This window comes from Gobio gobio (assembly GCF_949357685.1).
Source record: "Gobio gobio genome assembly, chromosome: 8".
Lineage (NCBI taxonomy): Eukaryota > Metazoa > Chordata > Actinopteri > Cypriniformes > Gobionidae > Gobio > Gobio gobio.
In genome coordinates this window covers 41041148-41068690 of record NC_137114.1, presented here as the reverse complement: position 1 = coordinate 41068690, position 27543 = coordinate 41041148, and the positions used below count along the sequence as shown (strand labels likewise).

The 27543-nt window shown below is 39.7% G+C and overlaps 1 protein-coding gene across 20 annotated transcripts in view; it reads left to right on the top strand.

The window, feature by feature from the left end:
* phldb1b (pleckstrin homology-like domain, family B, member 1b) overlaps positions 1-27543 on the top strand; it is a 118699-nt gene that overhangs the window by 64866 nt on the left and 26290 nt on the right. For 11 of the 20 annotated variants that reach the window (XM_079823920.1, XM_079823914.1, XM_079823913.1 and 8 more), the window contains 7 exons: positions 14571-14852; positions 17617-17763; positions 17961-18098; positions 20045-20104; positions 23078-23206; positions 25662-25817; positions 25900-26010. In XM_079823920.1, coding sequence (XP_079680046.1) covers positions 14571-14852; positions 17617-17763; positions 17961-18098; positions 20045-20104; positions 23078-23206; positions 25662-25817; positions 25900-26010 — 1023 coding nt within the window. The remainder of the gene's footprint in view (positions 1-14570; positions 14853-17616; positions 17764-17960; positions 18099-20044; positions 20105-23077; positions 23207-25661; positions 25818-25899; positions 26011-27543) is intronic. The other 9 variants (XM_079823915.1, XM_079823928.1, XM_079823924.1 and 6 more) reach the window with 3 other exon arrangements.

Genomic DNA, 27543 nt, shown 5'->3' with positions numbered 1-27543 from the left:
CAAGCCATCGGTAGCTAGTTGCGTCTAATCTCGCCGTAGTAAGTACGTAAGTCAAAGGGTTGCTGTCTGTAATGACGGTGAATTGGCTACCATACAGATAGTCCCTAAACTTTTCAGTTACTGCCCATTTAAGAGCAAGAAACTCAAGCTTATGCGCCGGGTAATGGGACTCACTGCGGGACAACCCTCTACTTGCATATGCAATGACTCGCATCTGCCCTTCCTGTTCCTGATACAGGGCTGCTCCTAAACCCTTGGTGCTGGCATCCGTATGTAGGAAGTAGGTAAGTTTAGGGTTTGCAAAGCCCAACACAGGCGCAGTAGTTAGTCTGTCTATAACGGACCGAAACGCTTCCTCACAAAGTGGTGTCCAGCGGTCCCCGAACGACTCTTTAGGATTATGGTATGGACCCTTACTCTCGCTCCGTTTACCACTCTTCCTAGTCGGCGGATACCCTACGGTCAAGTCAGTGAGTGGTTTCACGACCCTAGAGTAATCTTTGATAAATCGGCGGTAATACCCCGAAAAGCCCAAAAACGACCTTAACTCTTTAAGGTTTGTGGGACTCGGCCAGGTTTTTAAGGTTTGTACTTTCTCTGGATCGGTCTCTACTCCACGCTCTGACACGATGTGCCCTAAATAACGAACGGACGTCTGAAAGAATTTGCATTTCTCAAGAGCGAGTTTTAACCCATACTCTCTGAGACGAGAAAGAACTTTTAACAGCCGTCTTTCATGCTCTTCCAAAGTTTCAGAAAATATGATCAGATCGTCCAGGAAGACAAGTACTTCCCTGAGATTGATATCCTCCATACACTTCTCCATCAATCTCTGAAAAGTACTTGGAGCGTTAGTGACCCCCTGAGGCATGCGATTAAACTCCCAAAACCCCAGGGGACAGACAAAAGCAGTCTTAGGTTTGTCTGCTTCCTCTACCTCTATCTGATAATACCCAGATTTCAAATCGAGTACGGAAAACCATTTTGATCCAGTTAAGGCGGAAAACGTCTCCTCGAGATTGGGTAATGCATAGGCGTCTTTCACGGTCTGAAGATTTAACTTTCTGTAGTCTATGCACAACCGCACATCTCCATTTTTCTTCCGCACTACAACGATAGGCGAAGAAAAAGGGGACTCAGACTCGCGAATGACGTTGCTTGCAAGTAGATCACGCAGATGTCGGCGGACGGCTTCCAGATCTTGCGGATGGATCGGTCGCGCCCTATGTTTAAAGGGAGTTTCGTCGTGCAGTTGTATACGATGTTTCACCTTTTGCGTATGCCCAAAATCTAGATCATGTTGACTGAAAACATCAGGCATTTCTCGGAGTTTTGCTGAAATGCGGTCCCGCCATTCTTGTGGCAACGGGGACTCACCGAAATTCAAGGCGAAATTGGGCTCCTCGGTAGGTAAGGGCTTACTAACAGGGGAAACACTCGGCTGGGGAAGCACAGACTCAACTGCATGCAGCTCTGCTATTATGCATCTTGGAGGAATGGTTATATCATGCTCTGTCTCGTTTTTTAGTACCACAGGTAACCAGACAGACTGACCACTAGAAGGGGTAAGTAAGCAGCGCTTCACAAACACACCACCAGGTAAGGATGAATCAGACGGGTGTTCTACCACTACACACTTATCTACTCCACCGGGTACCGCAACAGAGCCTTTCACAACGACGGTTTGACCAGCGGACATGACCTCAGGTACGTTGCCTTTTAATCTCACTTGACCCAGGACGCCACTCGTGTTCTGCTTCCGCCTTGTTTCAAGTGTTTTCAAAACCACCCTATATCCAAACAAGGAAGGCTGGTGCTTTGGGGATTTTGCTAGTAACTGCTCATAAAGAATGTCGAGAGTGTTTGTACCTATTAAGATCAACGGCTGAGTGCGCGACTTTACATCTGGAACGACTAAGGCTACTGTGGCTACTTCAACAGTCGCACCCAAAAACTCTTCAGGGAAAGTAATGTCTGCCTTTACGTAACCCTCGTATGGAACGGAAAGACCGTTGGCGCCTTCTACTTCCAATATATCGTCAAGAGGGTTAATCGGATGCCCTGAGAGGTGTTGTTCATAAAAAGACTTAGGCACAGTTGTGACCTGTGATCCAGTGTCTAGTAGGCAATGACATTTCTTACCAGCTATGCTGACTTCGGCGACACATCTAGCACCAACTAAGCCCTTAGGTAAGTTTGCACTCTGTTTCCTAGGAGTTTGGCATTTCTTGAAGACACGGTTTTCAATGGGACCACTCAATTTAAATTCAGCTCCTGTATGTCCCACGACAGGAACTGCCTCTAGTTTAAATCAGAGCTAGCCGGGGGATTCTGTGACTCCCACTGTAACCGTTTCTCTCTTAACAGCCTACGTTTAGTAGCGACAAGCTCAGGATTTGGCTCAGAACTACAGGACGATGCAATGTGGCCATCCTCACCACATGTGAAACAGTACCACGGCCTAGGTCTATCAGTTGGCTTCTTGTTGATCGCAACAACACTCGCAGCTGCCCCTGACTTCCAATGGTCAGGTGGTGCAGGCTTTTTGACTACCTCTCTCGACGAAGTTTTCTTTGGATGTTTTGGTCGGACTGCAAGATTAGCTAACTGACTCTGAAGCTTGACAATTTGCTTTTTTAACTCACGCGTTTCAGTTTCAAGAGGGCTCACTCTAGGACCTTCGTCTTGTTCTAATTCAGCAGAAACCCACGCTTTCTGAGAGTGCATAAACGCTTTCTGTTTAGAAGACCCAAGATGTTGCTTCATTCGAGTTGCTTTCGCAGTATGTTTATCCTCCTCAGTACGAAGCATAAGCAGAAGCTGTGCGAAGGAAGGAGGATTGTTTCGCTGTTGCTCTAGTCGTAGTTCGGCAATTAAGTCATTATCCCAGCAGCCCCTGCAAAACTGCTTTAGGAGATGCCTATCTGCTTCTGCTGGGATAATACCACCTCTTTTGACGGTTGCACTTAAAGCTGACTGCAGCCTGTACAGATAAGTGGACGGCTTTTCACCCGCATCCTGCAACGTGTTCATAAATTTCGCTAACAACTCATCCCCGTCCTCAACAGCCCCAAAAGCAGAGTCCAACAGCTGGAGGTAAGTGGAAGGAGGAGATTCAGGATTCAGATGCTTTATTATATCCGCCGCAGGCGGCAAGAGACTGTCTAGTATTCGCCTAGACGCATGTAAATCGGACAAAGAAGGATCCTTCAAAATGAATTCGACACTAGACCGCCAATTGTCGTAATCTACCTCATTGCCAGGCCTGGGGCATTTTCCTGAAAATGCTCTGAGCCTGGGCTGTACCTGCACTTGAGCAGCCACTTCACTGCTCCGCACAACATGCTCAACTACTAATCTTTGGACCTCGGGCGGGTTGAGGAATTTGGATGACGTGCGAAGGGTCGGCTCCGTCAAATTGATAGGAGTAGGTTGGGACGGCACGTCATCTATCTGACTCGGTGGATTACGAATTGGTTCGAAATTCCCATCAGGAGATGCCCAGTATGGTTTCTCACAGGTGTTTTCACCAGTACTACCAGGAACAGCAGGTTCTGGTCGGAGGTCAGCACTCATTTGCGACAGCATTTCACTCAGTATAGACTCAAAGTTGTTTCCGCTCAGTTCCGCTATTTCTTTTAATCTGTCCAGGTAGGACTTTGTTATGCTACTACCCAGTTGCTGTGTAAACACACTGGCTAACGCTCTCACATGGCACTTAACACCAGGTTCGCTTGACAGCTGGTGAGTATACGGCAATTTGGGTCCCAGTGATCGCAACGCTTGATCACTGTTGTACTCGACGATTACGTTTTGGTAGAACTCTGACTCTTTGTCGTCGATGCGCACGGTTTTGGCAAACGACCCGTGTCGTTTCAGAGCATCGAACAATTCGTCATCGCTCTCGGTGTCGGTTAAACCACTGACTATTACGGAGTTTGGGATGACAATCCCTTCTGCTTCAACAATCTCCATTATCGTCACTTGCTTAAGAGCAAAAAACAAGGGAAAAATTAAATGTGTAGCTGTTAGCTCTCAGCAACAGCGCCACCTCCTGGCTGGCTCGCCAAAGTTTATGTAGCACTTATCTAATAATTAGCAATAGTTTAATGGATTGCTTATTGTATAATACAGTTTGGATTTGAACTTGTCAGAAGATTTAGGGATCGCTAAGGAGGTAGCGGGTTGTACTGAGAAACAACAGACAGACACAAGATTAAATTTGAAATAGAAATATAATTGATTTCACCTTTAAAGAAAATATAGAAAGTTAATCAAATAAAATAAAGTAAATTACAAAATCACATGGACAAACAATAAAACTGACTGAAAATTCCCTCTGAGTGCACTCGGTTTTTTTCCTGAAATATATGCACAGACCGGTCAATTCAGTACATCAAAAATAATTAAAAAACGAAATAAAATAAAAATAAAAGAATACACAAAGAGAAAGTGTAGTGTCTCTCTCAAAAGACCTCAAGTGTTCTCATATGTTTACAATGTCTCTTGATCTGGTCTATGGATGACCATACACCCTTAAAATTTCTCTTGCTTCACGATAACTGGAAAACTCAAAGAAAGGATATCGTCGTCCTCTCCATGATGTATTTTCTTCTACTCTGCTAAAGGTTTGCTTGGCTCGCCATCCAAAATGGAGTTCACAGGGTGTCACAGAAGATCGCTCGGGTGTCACGTTTCCAAGATTCAAGAAAGAAGAAAAGAGAGAAGAAAGAAAAAATAGAAACAAGAAAGACAAAGAAAAAAAACCTGGCCTTTGATCGATTTTTTTTGCTCTCACACAGGCGCACCTGTTACAGGCGTGCGCGACCACAAAATGGCGTCACGAACTAATAGATTGTATTACTATATTCAGTCGGCTTCTTACTCCGAATACATCGAAGTAATTGAATTTTGAACTTCCTCGTACTTTTCGAAGGGTTGAAGTCTAAATTTGATCAGTTTGGATCACATTGATCGATCACGTCTGCTCTCTCCATCAAGGTCGTCTCTTCTGTCATCGCGCATGCTCATTGACACGCACGGCGCAAAATGACAAAGAGCTCTCATTCGTCAATCACTGAGGATTAATCTGGAAATTAATTTGCATTAATTTATTTATTCTTAATCAGTTTTACACCTCTTACTGACTTTTAATAAGGGAATATGATATAACTAGATGGTATATAAATTAAATAATCCCCTTTATTTAACCTGTGTTACAGATACATATTTTTTGGGCTTTAATATTTGTATTGTGTGGTAACCGTTTTATAAAAGCAATAAGGTACTCGAGGCTAGTGCTGTATCGTGAATAAGTCACAGCTGAAGGGCTATAATGTAAATGTGTAAGATAAAATTCAAATTATTCTTCGCCCCTTGTGCAGAGACCCTCCTCTCTCTCCACGATGGTGTTTTAGAGAAGAGCTGGCAGTGAACTATTGCTGTTCAAAAGCGTGCCAGGGGATTCACACGAGAGACGGTTAGTTCTGTCCTCTGCTGCATCTCAATGATCTAAGCTTGGCCATGAAGAGACACAGGGAGTCAAACCAATAAACCTGATGAGGCCGTTGAAGACAGCCTGCTCTATATCCTCACCTTTTTAATGCATTTGAACAGATAACAGTCAAGGTCTAATATAAACCACTATTTATGTCTTGTTCTTTTGCCATGTATCTAAAGGCCCTTAGAGAGGATCATGTTTTTACAGAGGATAATGCATCCCTCATGTGAATTATATGCCACTATTCTGTACAATAGTAGGTTAAATACTCAAGAGTTTATCTTGGCTGATTAGGGTACAAATAGACTGTTCTGTGTACTTTCAGAAACAAAAGAACGAGTACATAATGACTGAATTTTCATCTTTGGATGAGCTCTTCCTTCAATGCTCATTTAGAGAATTTGTGTGCTTCATCTCATGCCTGATGAAGAAAAAGAAGACACCGGCTGCACATAGCTGTTTGTTTAGTCTAGGAACAGAGCTTTTAACAGCTTCTGTCAGATCTGAGAATCCAAGTCCATGGTTGTGTTTACGCTCTTTGATGCCATATGACATTTTCTCACAACCTTATTTCGTTTCTCAAATTCTGAGTGTTTATTAATGGAGTTATCAATGAGCCAAGGACTAATGTAAAAGCTCTCCATTGCATTTTTTTTTTTGGACTCCGGATGCTTCATTTTGAAGGTGAAGCAATGTCCCCATGTTTCACAGCTGTGTACGTCTAGACAGTGTTTTTTTATTCCAAAAATGTAAGCTGTTTTTCCTCAAACTCTACATCTGGTCCTCTTGACTTTGTTTGTGGTTATGTGCTGTTTTTCAATATATATATATATATATATATATATCACAATATATAATATATTTTCGTAACAGAAGTGTTCTCCCAGGATGTTTACTGGAGGGCTTAATGCTACTGTGCTTGGTTTAGTCTGTAGTCTGTGTTTGAAAATATTGGGATGTTTTTCACCCTGTGGGCAAGCTTTGAAAAGATGGAAGAGAAAGACTTCTTTAAAGGAAAAATATTATTTTTCTTGATGTTAAAATAATAATAATCCATGCTTTGGATCTTATTGTGAACCGTTAATCTTTGCAATTTTTTATTTTTTTAAACTTGCACTATTAAATCAAAATGTCATAACTAGATCTTCCGGTGAAAACTACAGACTTCTCTCTGGTGATGTATGCAGGACTTCTCCAATCATTTAGCCCACTAAAACACCGGCGAGCAATATTGACTTGACCAATGCCGTTAGTTTGGGGCAGGACTATCCGTTTGTTAAACCAATGGCAGATGGGTTGTATGGAAAAAGCTATATTTTTTTGTTTCACAATTGTGAGTTTACATCTTACAATTCAGACTTTTTTTTCTCAGAATTGTGAGATATAAAGTCAGAATTGTGAGATATAAAGTCAGAATTGTGAGATATAGTCAGAATTGTGAGATATAAAGTCAGAATTGTGAGATATAAAGTCAGGATTGTGAGATATAAAGTCAGAATTGTGAGTTATAAAGTCAGAATTGTGAGTTATAAAGTCAGAATTGCGAGATATAAAGTCAGAATTGTGAGTTATAAAGTCAGAATTGTGAGATATAAAGTCAGAATTGTGAGTTATAAAGTCAGAATTGTGAGTTATAAAGTCAGAATTGCGAGATATAAAGTCAGAATTGTGAGTTATAAAGTCAGAATTGTGAGTTATAAAGTCAGAATTACGAGATATAAAGTTAGAATTGTGAGATATTAAGTCAGAATTACGAGATATAAAGTCAGAATTGTGAGAAATAAAGTCAGAATTGTGAGTTATAAAGTCAGAATTGTGAGTTATAAAGTCAGAATTGTGAGATATAAAGTCAGAATTGTGAGATATAAAGTCAGAATTGTGAGATAGAAAGTCAGAATTGCGAGATATTCTGGGGGGATACCACCCAATTCTGAGGGGAAAAAAGACTTTTCTCAGAATTGTGACTTTATATCATGTAATTCTGACTTTATAACTCATAACTGGCATATGACATAGGGATATGACAGTGCTGGGAGATTACAAAATCCTGCTTTTGGATGTTTGTTTTGGATACCCAGAACGGAAGCGATTTGAAGTTTGTCTGGTTTAAGGTATTCAAACAATCCAGGCACGTCACAGCAGTGAGAGTGGCACCCACTCTGACCCCGTCACGCATTTAGAGACAGAAAAAGGTCAGGAAGAGCAGGAGAGAGACTCCGACATGGCAGGGGGTTTGAGAGGCTCTGAAAAAGGATTTGAGGAGCTGTACGTTTGTGTGTCATTCCAGACTGAGGGAAGACAGCGGAATGTAAGAGCTGAGATCATAAGGCAAAGCCTGTGTCTCCTGAGCTCTGATTGGGCGGCGTGTGGTTGGAATGCATAAAAATGAGTGAGCAGAAATAAGAGGGCTGGACTGTTTCTCAGAATACCAATTCCAATGTTGCTAATAAGCATCTGTGTAAAATACCATTTGACTTTGGATACGTTCACACCATAGTTGAATGTGGCCCATTTTTTTCTCCTCACGTGGAAAAATGGGAAAATGCTGATGAAGTGACTCTCAACGTTCATGTGTGGTAAATTAAACTGCGCGTCTGCGGCATTCATTCAGACAGAGACACAGAGGACATGCAGGATTCGTATTTAAATAGCCTTTTTGCGGTTTAATATTCAGAGACACTGGTCTATATCACCAGATGCGTTCTCAAGTACCGAAAGTTGGTACCGATTGATTTAATGTGAATTGGTACTCGGTAATACAGACGTAATTCGGTCAGTGCCTTTAAAAGTACAGAGTTCGGTACCCAACCCTTGTCTTCGGCACCATGCCCTGACGGTACAAAAAAAGTTTTGGGGCAGCGCCACCTTGTGGTTTCAAAAATGCTATTGACTTTTAATTAAATTAGCCTATTGTAATGAAACAATAGATTCCTTGAGTCATGCCAAAACTAGATACCAATTGTTCCATAGTCTGCCGAACTTTTTCGAATTCCTAGACTGTTTGCCCGATTTTCACCAAATTCGAGTCAGATCATCTTCAGACTGTGCCAACAAAAAGTTATGGATTTTGTGTCGATAGACGAAACTGTTTTCCTATACGGCAACAACAAATTTGAGGCATGATGTCAAAATGAGGCTGTATCTCTGCTGTGCTTTGGGATATTGACACCAAACTTTGCATGTGTCATTGTCACCTCACTCTGACCACACCACATCAATTTGGTCACAGCTCCGCCTACTGGTCGAACATGATAAAAGCATGAAATCTAATTACCAGTGACAGTATTTATGATTTTTCAGCCATTTTGCTTAAAATCATCTTAAAATGTCTTTAATTGCTCATTGTTGCTGTTGGTCTGATGCTCCCAGCCATGTTGGCATGACTTATCGTGTTCGTTCTGCTTGGCCCTGAAAATTGCTGTTATTTAGGCCTGTCGCGATTGGTCGATACAATCGACTGCGTCGACGCTGTTAATTAGTCGACTTAAATATTTTTAGTCGACTGGGTAAGTTGGGTACGATATGAAATTGTATTAGTTTGGGTACTTGACAGCACTCTAATAAGAGCAGTATTTCTTAATGTGCGTTGATGTGTGACAGCAGGAGTGAGGACGTGTGTGTGAGCTCTGCTTCCACCGTTCACTAAACAATAAGCAGAACAGTCAAATATATACGCGCAGCTCAGGACAAAGAAAGCAACAGAAAAGTCGCGCGCGCTGCCGGACTCTGACCTGAAGCGCGCGCACACGCCTTTCACTCAGACAGATCGCAACGGCAGTTTTGCGGATTATTGGGTTTGAATGGTAAAAAATCTGTAAAAATGCACGTCTTGGCGAGTATTCTGGTAAACGCAGTCGGATATGTCTTTAGTGAACACATACAGAGTTAAATGAGAAAGTGGGTGTTACAATGAATTTGGTCCGTGCAGCTCTTAAAGGGCCGGACCTCATATTCTGTGTGAAGCAGGGCAGGAACATGCCGGCCAAGTGAGTTTTTTTTAGGGTTTTTTGCCATGGTATTGATTCAGTATCGGTACTGAGGTATTTTAGTCTGGTATCGTATCGAAGTCATAATTTTGGTATCGTGACAACACTATTCTATATAAAAAGTATTTGCTGATATTCTCTTTATGTTGGTTTACAAATTTGTACCTTTTTAAATTTTTACTCTTTTAGTTTTACATTTTGTCAAGGGCTTGTTTACATTTATACTTTTTTTATAGTACACTACTGAAGGCCAACGTTGCAAGTTATATTAAATGTTTTTAAGGAAAATTGTTGAATATTATTGTGATAAATTAGTCGATAGATTAATCGATTAATCGATAAATTAGTCGATAGATTAACATATATAAAAATAGTCGTTAGTGGCAGCCCTATTATTACCCTATTATTAATTGTTTTTATTAGATGTACATTATTGATACTGTGACACTGGCTTTGAATATTGGCAGAAAGTTATACTAAAAGTTATTGGACAATACAGAACAATGAGATTTTAGAAAGAAAGTCCTGAGCTTTTATAATTTGATCAAATAAGAAAATATGATATCATATTAAAGGATGTTATTGAAATTTGAACGTCATGCCAGTGTAGGGTGATCATGTAAAAGTCATTTAAACAACCATTTTTTAAAACTGGATTTTAGTAGAAAATCCACTTTGGCTTACTGTGTGAATGTAAACTTTGCCGTTTTCTCCAAATGGATACACACCTGAGTGAGAACTTTGCCTTCAAGACCAAAAAACCAGTAGCATAGCTGGGAGATTTGTAAACAGAGGGCTTTCTGTTCATTGCTGTCATCTGGAAAGTATGAAGTGCTTAACGGTTATCCTAAATACCGGTACAGCGGAAACCATCTATATTTTTCCATCTGGGTTTCAGCATGGAGCATTTGAATAGTAATTTTCATATTACCGGTTTTTCTCCATCTGAGAGAACATCTGACCAGCACCCACGCAAGCCATGTTGTTTAGTGAGCACTGACCCCTGAGTGGGTTTGAATGAGTGCCATTTAAACTTGTGACTGGGCCTCCCGCGTTCGTTTCAAAGCCTTGACAGATAAAACAAGCCATCCACTTCAGTGAACCTCTGTGAACATCGAATCATATCTTCATTAGCAGCCACCGGCAGAGAAATGAACAGTGACTCTGATGTAGTGCGATTGCTTTATGTATGTACCTACCGGCATACACTTTGAGAAAGCAGACGTGTGTGTGTGTGTGTGTGTGTGTCGGAGGCGGAGGGACTAGGGGCTTTATTTGTTCATCTGTCTCAGCATGTGTGTGAGTTCTGGAGAGCTACTCAATGAGGAAACATCTGACTGACTCTAACTAGTGTGCGACTTTTAACACGTCACAATGAGGGTGAGTGAGTGATTTTCATTGCGTTCTTTGATCAAGGTTAGTTTTATTATGCATAGTGTATTAAAGTCCAAATGTACCATAAAACTAGTGTTTGATTACCAGTATTATACTTTTAAACATACTAAACTGGTATATTCAATCAGTGTGTTGCTCATATGAATTTAGGCTGTTATTATTCAGTCAAATGTGTTGTTACATGACCAGGGCTTAAACCTATTCCTTCATGTGTTGTATTATTGCTCCTTTACAGCACAATTAAGCTGCATATTGCTTTAGAAGTGTTCAGGTAGCCCCAGTTTTGATTGGAAACACTCATGAAACCTGGCTATAAACTCCAGGATCAGAGTCTCAGCAGGCCTGTATGGAAACAGATCAAATGATTACATTCCCTCCGACGGTCCCTTCAGCGTCTGTGTGTTTCTTTTAAAACACAGGGTGTGCCACCATGATCCTAAACTATTTCCTTCCCCTCGGGGACCTGCTAATGATGACAACTACAGAGGACCCTTTAAACTCATAAATGAGTGTTGGGGTCTGCCGTAGTCCTGGGACTAAAACTGGGACTAAACGGCTCTTTTAGAAGCGAGAGCCTCTGTGTTCAAGTTCTTGACATTTTTGGACCGAAAAATGTCTTAAAATGGGTGATGTTGCTCTTGGCTTTAGTGGGATGGCGTGAAGTGGAGATAATTAGCTGTTATAGTATACCGCAATTACTGGTGCAAATTGTAGTTGACGAGAAGTTTTCTGTAATTTCACCCCTTCAGTATTAGAAGGGTCTCTGGGATCTTAAGAGCACGGAAGCCTGGGGAATGAAAGCTTTTTGTAATTCAGACGTGTAATTTTCCAGATGAGACAGCCCTGGCAGGTGAAGACATGTTGATGCGATTCTGATAAATGATTGAAAGTTATCCTGTGCGAGGAGCTGTGGATTTATGACACAATTAATGTCATAATTGATCAGCTTCAATGGTCTCTCTGAGCCAAATTCAAACCAAAACACGTTGGATTTATGTCACAATTAATGTCACAATTGTTCAGTTTAATGGTCTCTCTGAGCCAAATTCAAACCAAAACACAATTGATGCATTAGCACTGTCAATCGATTAAAAAAAAAAATCTGTAATTAATCGCTAACATAAACGTTTTTAATATTATTAATCTCCAAATTAATGTAGAAGCAACATTAAGACATTGGCTATATTTTAAATATTTGTTTAATGGCATCTTTTTATGAAAGAAGGCCAGTATCATTGATACCAGCACTGCTTCTGATGTCTCTATGAAATTGATTTATTTTTCTCAAATTTTGCCATTAATTATAGCCATTCAGCTTTACAGTAGTAATTGAAAGCTATACATTTTAACATTAGGCTTTTAAAAATATAACAACTTTTTATATAAGTGAACTTCTTCACATAACCCATTGTAATAAATATCAAATTTACCTGCCCTTCAGTATATCAGGGCTCAATTTTTCGAGTTCAGATTTTTACTTTGCCCTGTCAAAATGCACAAAGTTATTTTTTTCATTGTTTTTGACTCATGTAACCTTGTGAACAAGTAGGTCTAATATAAAGAAATTGAATAAAGTTATCAAACACGTCACAGTCTTCACTACATAAATTATTATCACACTGCATTATTAATGCTACAAAAGTTATTCCGTCAAGAGCTGCGAGTGATTTTTCTCTTTTTGTTCTTTGATTATCATTAATGACCTACAGCAGCAGGTTTATTAGGCTGCTGTCACTTTAAGACCTGACACACATGACGTGGATCTGACATGCATCCCATTTTCTCACAAATCTTTACATTCAAGACTTTGTTTAATTCATTTAAGACGAGGATACAAAACAAATATTTTTGTGTGTTTGTCCATTTAAGCGTTGTCTGAAGCAGCTTTCTGTGTGCATGAGTTTGTTTCTCACACATACAGTAGATTCACTGACCCACGCCAATACAGCACTGCATTCTCTTTTGTGTCTTATCACGCGTGAATGGTTTAAAAGCATTTGCTTGAATAAGAGTGTGGTCATATAATGTAACGCTTGGCAATAATTACGTAAAATATTTGTAATGCGTTAAACTGAAAAAAAATATTCCATGCGTTAACTCGTTAATTTTACAGTCCTATATATATATTGTTGTTGTTTCTTTTTTTTTACTTTGTACTTAAGTGCCATTGATGGGAAAGAGCCATGGGAACAGTTTAAACTGATTCTCTTCAGCCATGTTCCTCTTTTCAGTGTGATCTTGGAGATTTAGTAGGCTGATGATTACAAGTTGGGCTAATTAAGGGTTTGGAGAATACTCATCACAGTGCTCCACAAATCACTGAGCTCACAGACTCTCTAGAGCACATCAAAGAGAGCACACACAACCTGCTGGAGTACCAGCCTGGCTCTTTTTGTTTATCTTCCTTTTCTGGTGTGGATTTAAACATGTGCAATTATTTTACCTCCTACAGCAGGGTTTTCCAGCCGGGAGTTTGTGATGCGATTGAGATTTCATGAAAATTAAATATGTATATTTTAAATGTACACTTAGTCTTTTATGCTCACCAAGGCTGAATTTATGTGATCAAAAAATACAGTAAAACCAATAATATTGTGAAATGGTACTGCAAATGAATCATTTTCTCTTTGAATATATTTAAAATGTAATGTATTCCCATTTATTTTTATGGAAACCATTTTTTGATTATTATAAATAGATTAGATTGTTGGAAATAGATTTATAATTGTTTTTTGTAACATCATAAAGGTCTTCACTGTCACTTTTGATCAATTGAATGCATCCTTGCTTAATAAAAATACAAATTTCTTTCCAAAAATACAAAAATTCCCTAAACATTTGAACGGTATTGTATAAAATGAAAACAGTAAAAACATCTACAACTCTTACATGATCTCGAAAAAAAATGGCAAACACGTGAAAATGTAAAATTCACAATATTTATATGCAGATTACCATTGCAACATATTATTTACATAAATTAATCGTTTTTAGATCATAGGAGGATCCCTGTCCTAAATATTCACATAGTGATTGTCAGACAATCATTGAATGATTTTAAATATATGCACATTTCTCATTGCTAAGTGGTTGCTCAGTGATAATATGCATCTAAATGTCATGTTGAATAGCTGTGCAAATGCTTTAATAAATTGTATTTATAGGGCCAAAGCAGCATTTTTACATGCACTGTAACCGTACAAAACATTAAGCATTTATAGATATCCTGAAAACGTGAAAAGTGTATTCTTCAATTTGTATACCATACAGACTGTGTTACTCAGTCCAAGACAAATGACATGTAATGACCAAAGGTCACACTGAGAATGTGTCTTTGAGGTGGGCCCGACTGGCTTAAGAGGGCAGCTGTTACCACATCAGACCCCCCAGGCTGACACGACATGAGTTCTGTGTAGTTGTTTCCGTGTCTGCTTTAAGTGTGGGTCTGTTTTGACAAGCGCTATGTGCTGAGTGTTTGTGTGTGCTGAAAACAGAGCTGTGTCCACTCGCTTGAAGACGGGGCCTGATAAGAGTCGCTCGCGCTTCTGTTTATTTCCTCTCCTCTCTCTTCAGATTGGCATCAGTTGGATGCTGAGTGCCAGAGGCTGGCGCAGAGGAAATTAGATAACGTGAGGGCAATTTTAGCCACCCCTGACTCATCTAATGTTGCTCTCTCTGTTGTTTTTTAGGAACGGCAGCGGCTGGAGACAATCTTGAACCTATGCGCCGAGTATAACAAGGGCGACGGGCCGGCGGGAGATCTGGGCAGGATGGGCGTCTCTGGGCTTGGCTCGAGGGAGGGGCTTAACAGACGTCCATCCATGGACAGTGTGAGCAGCGCTTCCCTGAGGGTGGCGCAGAGACATCGTGAGAGCCAAGAGGAGAACCTGAAGGAGGACAGCAGTAGCACTGAGAGTGCGCAGCACGACAGACGAACCCAACCAGCACTGCTAAATGGACAAAATGGACAGGTCGGACTCTTTTTTTCCTTATCTAGGCCTATATCACAACAGTTGTTGTTTTATTGGGTCATTATGTGTTTTCACCATAACACAAGTTTGTATCTACCTTTTAGTCAATTAAAGCTACACTGTGAAACTTTTTTAGTTTATTCTTAGCTAGAAAACACTTAGTTCTTTCAAAAATATATGTGCTCATTAATGTATATTTACTTCTTTCAAGTAATAAAGTATTCTCGTAAGTTTATAATATGCCATTGAAAATACATACGGGTGAGGGGTTCGAATGCTGGTCGCCATGTTGCCCCTCCATCTTGAAAGTACACTAGCCAAAGCGGGACATACCCGTAAATTCAAGCTTCGCCTTTCGCGTTTTAACACTCGATGGCACCGTGTCGAATGTGGACGAGGTCGAACTGGAAGCCATATTAATCTTGGACTAAATCGGCCACTGTAGGAGTTAAAACGAAATCGGAATTGAGAGGAACAGAAACTAATATTCACTGGATGGTCATATACCTTTCAACCGCTAGATGGGGGAAAATATCACACAGTGTAGCTTTAAGGAATATTAATACATATTAGTATAGTAGTGCTGTTAATGTTAACGCATTAACTAATTAACGCATGTGATTAATTTGTTCCAGTTAAATGTGTTAAAAAGATTTAACGCAGCATCTTTTGGCTAGTGTTACATTATGATCACGCTCTTATTCATGCAAATGCTTTTAAAGCATTCAAGCGCAACAAGACAAAAGAGAATGTGCTGTTTGTGAATGTCTTGAACAATACACACAATTATGCCAACATTTTTTAGAGTGTTCTCATAAGAGCAGTCTTAAATGAGTTAAATAAAATCTTAAATGAACTAAAGAGTTATTAGAAAATGAGCAGCAGCGGCAGGTCTTAAAGTGACAGCAGCCACTAATGCTACTTGTTAGACACAGGTAAATATGACATTTATGATGGGTTTTTGTGAGGATTGTTTTCAGTTCACTTAAATTAAAAGTTGTTATATTTTTGAAGACTGATACATTTAAAAAAAAATTATAGCTTTCAATTACACTGTAATGTTGAATGGCTATAAGCTAATATGGTTAACAACAAAAACAAAAATTCATAGAGACTGGCCTTCATTCATAAAAACAAACCATTAAACAAATATTTAAAATATACTGCCTTTAAGTTGTTTCTACATAAATTTGGAGATTAACTGTGAAATTATTACATTAAATAATATATGAAAAACCGAAGTGTTTTTTATCGTGATTAATCACAGAAAAAAATTGTGATCAATCTAATACATATATTTGTATTACTAAACTACTATTTAAAAGTTTAGTGTCAATTTATATTAAGTTAATACTTATAGTCAAGTTACTGTAAACACTTTTATATTGTTACAAAAGATTCCTATTTCAAATAAATGCTGGTCTTTTGAACCTTTTATTAATCAAAGAATCCTGAAAAATATGTATCATGAGTTCCACAAAAATATTAAAGGGAAATTTCATCCAAAAATGAAAATTACCCCATGATTTACTCACCCTCAAGCCATCCTAGGTGTATATGAGTTTCTTCTTTCAGACGAATACAATCAGAGTTGGATTAAAAAATGTCCTGATGTTCCTTCTAAGCTTTATAATGGCAGTGAATGGAGGTCGAGATTTTGACTCCAGGGAGTTAATAAAGGACTTCTGAAGCAAAACGATTTGTGAAAGAAAAATATCCATATTTAAAACTTTATAAACTTAAATAACTAGCTTCCGACAGACGGCCGTACGCATCAGTTTACGGTGAATGAGTAACCCCTGACCTGACGCATGACGTATTGACAAACGCGGAAGCGCAGAGGATAGAGAAAAACAAAACACCGGTCTAAAGTCGAAAACGAGAATTTTTAAAGAGAAATGTTGGAGGATTATAAGAGAAGAGGAGCTTGAGTTTGTTGCCCAGCTCTATTTGTTTGAACCGTGAGAGGCGTCAAAACTTACGCTACTCCTACGTCATACATCGCATCAGGGGTCACTCTTTTGGCGTAAGTCGACTTGCGTAGGCCGTCTGTCGAAAGCTAGTTATTTTAGCTTTTAAAGTTTTAAATATGGATATTTTTCTTACAAAAATGCATCGTTTCGCTTCAGAAGGCCTTTATTAACCCCCTGGAGTCGAATGGATATCTTTAACGAAGGATGGAATCTTTTTTGGGGTTTCAAAATCATGTCTTCTATTCACTGCCATTAAAGCTTGGAAGAGCCAGGACATTTTTTTATATAACTCTGATTGTATTCGTATGAAAGAAGAATGTCATATACACCTAGGATGGCTTGAGGGTGAGTAAATCATGGGCTAATTTTCATTTTTGGGTGAACTATCCCTCAACATTAATAACAAGAAATGTTTCTGGAGACTGGAGTAATGCCTGCTGAAAATTCAGCTTTGACGTCACAGGAATAAATTACATATAAAATATATAAAAATAGAAAACATTTTAAATTGTAATAATAATTCACAATATTTCACTGTAGTCTTGATCAAATAAACAGCCTTGATGAGCATAAGCGAATGCTTTCAAAAACATTCAAAATTCTTACTGACCCCAATATGTACATAAATATTATATTTATTCATATTTTAAACAAAATGTATTGCTTTGAATTTTAGTTCTGAAAAACATATTTTGGCAAAAGTATCAATTTGTGTGGTATATAGAGAGAGAGGTGCACGATTTTCTTCCAGACAAGTTCAGCACTAACTGAAAAGTGTGGTGTGTATTCAGGCAGAGGACTCTCTGGGATCGGGCAGCATTGGCCGTCTGGAACTGGGTTACCTGGAGGAGGAGCGGGTTCGAGTGCTGGCAAAGGTAGATGAACTCAAAGGTCGTATCACAGAACTGGAGCAGCAACTTCAGGAGTCCAAACAAGAGGTGAGCCGCTCTCATAAACACTTCTGTATAGCTAGCTAAAAACACTGAAGAATATACAGGAAGTCCTTTCCTAATTATAGTGGATAAGAGTACCAGGAAGTGATGCGTAGTGGAACAGAGAATGTCAGATGGAGCTCTAGGGTGTGTTTATGTGGCCTGTGTGAGAATTGCTGTATCTGACGTGTTGATCTGGACAGGCGGAGATGGAGAGAGCTCTGCTGCAGGGAGAGAGACAGGCCGAGCTGGAGCAAATCGAGTCCGAAACTGAGATTATCAACCAGCTGCAGCGCAAACTCAGCGAACTGGAGAGCACCATCCAGAGAGAGAAAGACAAGGTAGGACACTCACACCACATACAAGCACAAAGAATGTGATTGACCCGTATTCAGACACACATTTCGTAATAGGACTTATACCTTGCTGAAAAATCCAGCAAGAATTGTGAAATGTGTAGAGACAGAGCGACACGCGTCATAATCTGAAGACAAACGCCCACCGGGGGGGAAAACAATCGAAAGCTCTCCATTGACTTTGCATTGCGTGAAGCGGCCTCCTTGTCATTTCGGACTTATAACAAAAAACAGAACAATGTCTAAAAGTGTACAGCAAACAAGCTAAACAAAACCCAGTACCAAAAACCCATACAATTTTAAATGCTGTTGACCCAAAAAACGAGTGTTTAAGGACAAAAAAGTGTATACAGGCCACTGAGACAGAGCGCGACACGTTATATTACACTGAGAAGTACACCCACTACAGGGGAACGTAATCAGCGACAGGAAATAAAATGTATAAACCTGACATTTGGATATTTGACTTAACAGTGACAAAATGTTTACTGAGTTTCAGGATCCCAAAATGTGCGCATTCTTCCTGCTGAAGCGTCGCGTTTTACTGCCTTTATCCACTTTTGTCTCCTTAAACTCTCGTTTTTTTGGGTCGACAGCTTATAAAAACTTATTTCTGTGTTTTTTAGTTTGTTTGCTGTACACTTAGTCGCATATTAGCTTTTAGACATTGTTCTGTTTTTTGTTATGAGTCCGAAATGACAAAGATGCAGCCTCACGCAATGCAAAGTCAATGGAGAGCGTTGGATTGTTTTCCCCCCCGGTGTGGGCGTGGCCTAAATACACTCTGTCTCTATAGAGACCGAGCGACATGCGTCATAATCTGAAGACTTGACTTTTGCATTGCGTGAGGCTGCATCCTTGTCATTTCGGACTTATAACAAAAAACAGAACAATGACTAAAAGCTGATATGTGACAAAGTGTACAGCAAACAAACTAAGCAAAACCCACAAACAAAAACCCAGACGTTTTTGACGAAGCTATTGACCCAAAAAATGAGCGTTTAAGGACAAAAAAGTGGATACAGGCCATTGAGACACGTTATATTACACTGAGAACTACACCCACTACAGGGGAACGTAATCAGCGACAGGAAATATCATATATAAAACTGACATTTGGATATTTGACAGTGACAACATATTTACTGCACACATATACATATTGAGACATACTGATTGTCAGGATCCCAAAGTTTAGCCATTCTTCCTGCTGAAGCGTCACATTTTACTGCCTTTATCCACTTTTGTCTCCTTAAACTCTCGTTTTTTTGGGTCGACAGCTTATAAAAACTTATTTCTGTGTTTTTTAGCTCGTCTGCTGTACACTTTGTCACATATCAGCTTTTAGACATTGTTCTGTTTTTTTTATATAAGTCCGAAATGACAAGGATGCAGCCTCACGCAATGCAAAGTCAATGGAGAGCGTTGGATTGTTTTCCCCCCCGGTGTGGGCGTGGCCTAAATACGCTCTGTCTCTATAGTGCTGGTCTAGCTGGTGGGCCCAACCAACCATTAAACAGCATGCAAAACATAAACCTTAAGCTGGTGACTAGCAATGCTGTATTTTTCAGCAGGATATAGATTAATTTAGATGTAAAAATGTTTCCATAAAGGTGCGGTCATATTTATCGTATGTCAATAGGAATCTATTCGGTTTGTGAATTTAGTGTGATGCAGATGCAGATTTTGTGACGGGTTTAGTTTGTCACATGAATTCACTGCGTTGACCAACAGAGAGCTGCTTGGATTAAAAGTGATTTATTTAGGAGCGGCGCTTCATACATAGACCATTTTTTGCCCACAAAATTTGTGACCGCACCTTAATTGTCAAGTGAAGAGTTTCAAACCCTCGTCTGGACTGTGTTTTTGTTTTATACTGTTGAGCCTCTCTGGACTGAACAGCCTTTTCTGGTCTCTGACATTCCTTAAAGGCATGCCATTCTGCCGGATGGCCACTCAAGGCCCATTCTGGTCTCGATTGCCATCCAAAGGTAAAAAAACAAACCAAACCAAAGAGCGGCATTGCTCATCCAAACTAGCCAAACCTCTTCCCATTACATCTGGTCATTCTCCATTCTACAATAGAGGATCTGAAGATGATAGTCACATTTAAAATGCAGTTCACTGCTTTAGTTTGGGCAGAAAACCAAGGTTCTGTCTGGTAATCAAGCATTCATTCACAAGAGGTGTTGTCTTTTTCCTCTCCTTTTGTGGTGGTTCTCATCAGGTCCTCTACAAAGCTTGGCAACACTAACAAGCCTTCATTAACCTCTAATCTCCTCACTGCTTTTTTCTGCACTCACAGTCTCTCCGTTTCTACCGCTCGCCCCCTCGAGTTCAAAACTGTTTAGCCTAGCGCAAAGTCAGGCTTTGGGATTAGCGCGCTGGCTTTGAGGGACAATAGCTCCAGTGGTGCGAGACTCGGTGACTGACAATGTGTGTCTTTTTGAAAGCCTTTTCCTGCATGCTGTTTCGAAATTCCAGCCTTTATTTCCTATCCATCTTGTTCAGGGTCTCTCTTGGTATTTTAGTATCGTTTTTAGACTCTTGGAGAAACGCTTAAAGGGATAGTTCACCTAAAAATGAACATTCTGTCATTCTTTCTTTCTGTGGAACGCAAAAGGGGACATTTTGAACATTAATTTCCATGCAGTTACAGGGAACTGAAGCTCAAGCCCAGCAAGCAATAGCCATCATTTCACCGTCTCTGTTAACTATAAACCCGATTTAGTCCAGCTACGAGTAACCCACTTCTAGCCAAAATAACCTTGAATTTGGTTACATGTCGTTTTTGCCAAAATAACTTACGAGATGTATGATATTCCATCATGTAAGCAAAGTCAACAGGGATTACAAGGTGTTTGGCTTCATTTCTTTGACATGTTCTAGATGAATAGTCTAATTCTTGGGCTATGGGCGTCTATTAATTTTTCACTGACAGCCCAAATTTTGCCTTGTTTTAGCCTAGACGTCAGGGCTGTGTTTGGACAGCTATTAGACGTCTTTTAAACGCAAAATAGCTTGCTAGGCGCTTTAAAAAGGATGCAAAAGCAACATATAAGTATCATAAAAGTGGCCCATACAAATAATGCGTTATATCCCAAGTGATATGATTTTTAATTAAAAATTTTCCTTTTATGTTCCACAGAGGGGAAAAAGCTCAAATGGGTTTGAAATGACATGAGGGCGAGCGAACCATTTTCATTATTGGGTGAACTAAGAATTATTAATGATATGAAAAGATAAAGAATCTATTCAAAGATTCTACTGCACTCTAGATTGCAATAAGGTTTTTCCATTGTCCATTCAGGTCTTTATTGATCAATTTGTTTGCTTTGATCCCATTTCCCCCCATGGGGATGGCTGCCACCACGCTCATGTTACCAGTCACTGACCGGCTGTAATTTGTACTAGATTGATCTTGACCGCAAGTGCAGTGTTTGTGCAAACATGGATAATTCCTCTATGAATGTTGCAAATGGCTTTCTAAAGTTCTTTAAATAGAAAGCAGTTCTGTCTGTGCTTATATATAGATTTCTTGATGTGCTTGTATTAGTCTGGAAGAGAACACAATGCATGAATTCAATGTGCATTAGAGTATCTCAACATATGTAGACATAGAACTATCTCAGGACTAACTTTTTAAAATATATACCTGACCTGTGCTGGCAAAATGAGTCGCAGTGAGCACATTTTTCAAAAATACCAATTCTATTCTAAGGTTAGGGTAAATGTTTAAGGTTAAGCATTTGTTTCAGTGTGATCAGCACTGTGAATGACATGACCAATTAAATCTTTTGAATTGCTAAGGGGCGGAGTTTGTGCTGAACTTGTCTGGGGGAAAAAAAACCTTCAAATTGATGTATCATTTGTTTGAATCGGACAAAAAATTACTTGTTTGAAGTTGATAGAGCCAGCAAAGTCAGTTTTGAGAAAAATCGAGTTAAAGTTTTCTGACGGTTCTAAAACAAAATCAACTAGCAGTAGAAACCAAACCTTAAACTCCCGGGTAATAACACCAAATCTGGCGCACATCAAGTTAAAACCGATATCTAAAATGATAAAAGGAAAAAATCATACCACAAATATTAATGAAACAGACAGTCTATATATTAAAACCTACTGTACCGCACAGATCTAAAAGAATGTTTTTCCCCAACAGTTAACCAAACGTTCACACAAGACATAACAGATAATGTTTGCGTGAATACCCGCCAAGACAGATATTTTGAAATAATGTAATTCTGTGTATATCGGGATCTCGCGCTCTCTGAGAGGCGTCTTTGTGCGCACGCTTCAGATCTGTCAGTCAGCACGAGTAAGATCGTTTTTCATGGACAAGGGAGAGGTACTCCTCTCAGAAAACGTACATGTAAAGATACTTTGTACATGTAAAGAATGTTTAATTGCTATTTGTAGCATTGGGATCGCTAGACGAGGGCTTAATGAACTCATTTTTGCGAAAACCGCAAAATCGACCAAAATCAGCATTTTTCTCGTTTTGCCTGTAGCTCGAAATTATCCCATACACATTCCGACGCATTTTGCCAGCACGGGTCACATATATATTTGTGAAACAGCAAGTATGATGAAATTGCAAATCTTTCTTTTTATGATAAGAGAAAGAAAAAAAAGGCCAACTTCAAACTAGCCAGCGATGCCAAACAATTGAATCCCTGCCCTCTGATATGGCAGGATCTCATCCAAACAGCACATACCAGCGGACATTCATTACATCTGAAATCTTTGATCAAGAAATGCCTGAGAACAGAAGTCTGTTTGGCCCTGTTGACGGCCTACAGTCCAGTGACCCGTAGTTCATAGTGTTTTATAAGGCTTAGTGTTCATCCTTTCTGGCTCCACCCACTCTGTTGTGACCTCTAACCTCGAACGCTTCTGCATGGCGTGGATTTGAGCTGTGTTCTCTTTCTCTCCCCTTCCTGGATGGTGTGTTTTCTTTCTAGGAGAGGGCTAATGTTGACGTGGAGCGGGAAGCCCTGGAGAGGCTTCAGGATGGGTACAATGAGTTGAAGAGCCAGCTCCATAACTGCCCTGAGTCTCTGAGGGAGCAGTTACAGGAACAACTCAAGAGGGTCAGTGACCATCAGGAACATCAGCACTTTACCAACTGCTTCCGCCCCACAGCCCTGGCTTCGTAAACCCCACCTTCCAGATACACGTTCCCAACTAAGTTCTTTTGGGCTGTCTAGGCACCAAATCCGGCATGATGCTCCCAGTAGAAATATAATCCCATGTTGTTATTATTATTATTATTAGGAATTATTGTTACTGGGAACACCATTTTTTAATTCTTGTCTGCCTTAGTTTAGTGCGATGAAGAAAGTGTCTACATTTTTTATGGGAGGTAAACTGGTGTTCAGTGGTGAAATGTTTGCATGCTTTTGACATTGTTGAGGTTTATTTTATGCTACTGTCTGGTGCCACGGTATTAATACCATTTAACTTTGTACTAATCTATTAATGCAGAAACTAACATAGTGCTAGTCTTGTTTTGGCACCTCTCACTTGTCTCAAATGATTTCCCCTCCTAATCCAGTTAAGCGCAAAATCCGCCCCACAACAAATTTCATTGGTCAACGCAATCACGCAGTCACCAAGTTCAGAAAAATCATCGGATCGCGACAAACATGCTATTTATCTGGATGTGCTACTGATACCAATTCTACCGTTAGGGTAAATGGTTAAGGTTTAGTATTTGTTTCAGTGTGATCAGCACTGTGATTGACATGACCAATTAAATCTTTTGAATTGCTTAGGGGCGGAGTTTGCGCTGAACTTGTCTGGGAGAAAATCATGCACTTCTCTCTCTATATACCACACAAATTGATACTTTTGCCAAAATATGTTATTGAGATGTATCTTGATTTGATGTAAAAAAAATACACTAAAATTCAAAGCAATACGTTTTTTTTTTTTCAAATATGAAGAAATATCATATCTATGTTTTTTTTCCTTTGATTTTGATTTGCATGGTTAAAGAAATCTCTTCGGACAGTGCTTGGGCAGTGTTTTTGATGACTAGCCCTTTTTGCAAACAGAAATATCCCAAGGGTTGCACGAGAGAGAAGAGATGTCATGTGCTCACTGAGCCGTCAAGCTTCACAATGTCAGAAACGCTTTGATGAATTGACAGCAAGGGTTTGCCAATGTCCTTGAGATCTGTGTATAGAAATGACAAGACTTCCCTACATTATAAACAGATTGTATTGCCTTTCATGGGATTTCATGCTTTCATGGTTTCATGCTCTGAAGGGAGAAGTCTCTGAGATATTCCTCATTTTTCAGTCTTTCCCAGGTTAACCATCCCAACTGAGTGTTTAAATTTATATTTGATGTACTTGAGTTTCAGTTGGATGTAATTGAATTAAATTGAATTGAATCTGCGTGTAGCACCAAGGTTTTCAACTGGACACCTGGGAATCCTTGAAGTTACTGCAAATTACAGTATTGTTCCGGATATAAGATGTTGTTTTCTTAGAAATACGGGTTCGTCTTATATTCAGGATCTAGACTTTTACATGTCAATAATACACCCGCTAATAGAGTCTCTATAAACTATAGGTGGCGCCAAATACACGTAAAACGAGTCGGAGAGTCAGATATATAGAAGATCGCGGACGCAAAAAGATGCTTGAAAACGCTGACAGTCAAAGAAAAGCGTACCGTCTAAGAGACACGTGACTCTCATGTTTGCGTGATTCGCTGACTGGACCAAACTTCAAACGTACGTGATTTTAAAATGTAAGACGTTACCTAGATTTCAAAACGAATAAGATTTCGCATTTTGGTGGCCTACATGGTTTTCACCATGAGATGGATAGCCTAATTGTTATATAATTCAGATGGGCTACATGTTTTTTTTTCTGGTATGGTTAGAGTATTTATTTTTGTTTGTCCATTTTACCAGAATTTACCATACTTTCAATACAAAAATGAAAATATGAAAACTAGTATGAAACGGTATGAAAATTATTTTCAAATAAAAGCATTTTCTTGATCAAAAAGCCTTTTTCCAAAAGTTAGCCTATATCTTGAAAAAGGGGTGTCTTATAATCAGGGTCATCTTAAATTCGGAACAATACGGTATACATGTAAAGCATATAGAAATATCTTAAGAATGTGTAGAAATATTCTCTATATTTCAAAATGTTTTTATAAATATGGTTAATGGTCAATTGGTTTAACGATGTTACCTATGAACCTGTAATAGAGTTACCAATCATTTGAAAGTAAAATAAAATAAAACATATTTATTTTAAATAAGAACAAAGAATTGATAATAATAATAAAAAAAATAATTAATTAAAATATTATTTTTATTGTATTTATTTGACACATTTTTGTATTAGGGGTTCCCGGGGCTGGATAGGATTGACAGCCCTTAGTGTAGCATAACGTTCCTATCAGTTCCTCCCTGTGGCTTCTTAAGCTGACTCAACTTGGCTGCTGCGGAACTTGCTCAGTGCTGTTGTTTATGGGATGCTTTGATTGGTTATTGACCCCATGGTTGGATGCATGTGTGTGTAGGAAGCTGAGACTCTGGAGGCTGCGACAAAGCAGTTTGAGGACCTGGAGTTCCAGCAGTTAGAGAAGGAGAGCAGTCTAGAGGAGGAGCGCGAGACCATCAGCCAGCAGCTGCTGCAAGACAGAGCTCAGTACCACAGCAGCGTCGGCAAAAGAAAGGTAAATAGCAAACACAACATATATAACAATGCATGGAACCATCAAGAGCATCTCAGACTCTTGTCCAAATGTATGTCTCCAGGACAAGGTTGCGGCATTGGAAAGCCAGGCCAGTCAGCTGGGAATACAGGCTGCTCAGGAGTGTGAGAGGCTGGTCAAGGACAGAAGCATCACCTTGCAGCTGCTACAGCAGGTACAGGAAATGTTCTTATACATTAATGTTCTTCCCCAATTTAAGAATTCTTAGGCCCAATCCCATATCTACCCCTTAGCCCTTCCCTTTCCCCTACTCCTTCGTTTTGCGCGTTCACGTGAAGGGGTAGGGGTGTCTCGATTCTCTTTTGGCTGGAGTGGTAAGGGGAAGGGCCAGATAGCCCTTCAAACTGAGATTTTTCAGGACCACACTTTGAACGAAGGGGTATGATGAGTTTCCCTCCACCGACTTCCGTGCTGCTAGAATGTGTGTATGTTGCCACTCAGGATCGATCACTTGTGTGTCGCCTGGCTGCCAGTTTCTCCGTAGCTTGCTAAACACACTATTTGAGTGATTTGAACACATTAATAATAGTTTAAAAATATATATCTGGTCATCCTTCATAACGCAGTCGATATTTACATCACGCATCGTCTGTAAACTCTTGCGTTACCAAGGCAACGACTGACTTGGCGTATAACGTATGAACATTTTCGCAGCACCACAGTAGATAACGAAACCATATCCGTACCGGCCGGCTTGGATCGGCACGGAATGGAACGGTTATTAAACAAAGAGAGCAGTTTGGCCCGATGGAAAAGCAGCTTCACTAGTCTTGTATGTTCTGTATCATTCTGTATCATATAGGAAACTCTGGCTCATACGTTTTTGAACTGAGAACGAGCGCCATTTTATTAAGTCCAAATACAGCGCAAAACTCTGTTGGGAGTGAGTAATTTGTTAAACGTGCTCGCGCCTGATTTCTGTTAGAAATAACCTACGCACTTCATTGCTGTTCATACTGGTTAAATGTCACAGGACACTAATAAAAGAAACGGGGTATGATGACGTGTAATGGTATAGTAGTGGTGTCCCGTTTCTTAGGGGAATATTTTCACCCCTACGCCTTGGCACTCTGTTTCAAGGGGCAAGGGGAACAGGTAGGGGAAGGTGAAGGGGTATAAAATAGAATTTGGATTGGGCCTAAAGAGGGGTGGACTTGCACCAGATTTCTCCAAAAGCTCCTCCCCCCCCCCCCCCCCCCCACACACACCACTTTATCATTAAAGGGATAGTTCAACCTAAAAAAAAAAATAATTATAATTTACTCACCCTGGTGTTGTTCTAATGCCATATGCCCTTCTTTCTTTCATTGTGATTTTTTAGAAAAATGTCCCGCTTGTGCTTTTAATCGACATTTAACAAAACAAGTAATACCGGTATGACCGGCAGGGGCTTTTAAATCGCTAATTTGAAAGCGAAAGTAAAATGCGCACGTCCGCATGGGCATTCATAACGGTGCGGAGCAGAGCAAGCGTTTTCAATTAATTCCTATGGAGGATTCATTAGCCTATTAATGTTGAATTCGAGGGCGGATTCATTAGCCTATTATTCCTAATGAAAAACACAACAAAACAGGACATTTCATTTTGAAACCAAATCTTCCGCCTTCATCTTGTCAGTCAGCTCCTCACTCTCGTGATGAATGAAATCTGACTCCTGCTGCTAGTTTGTGCTGCGAGTCTCGTTCGG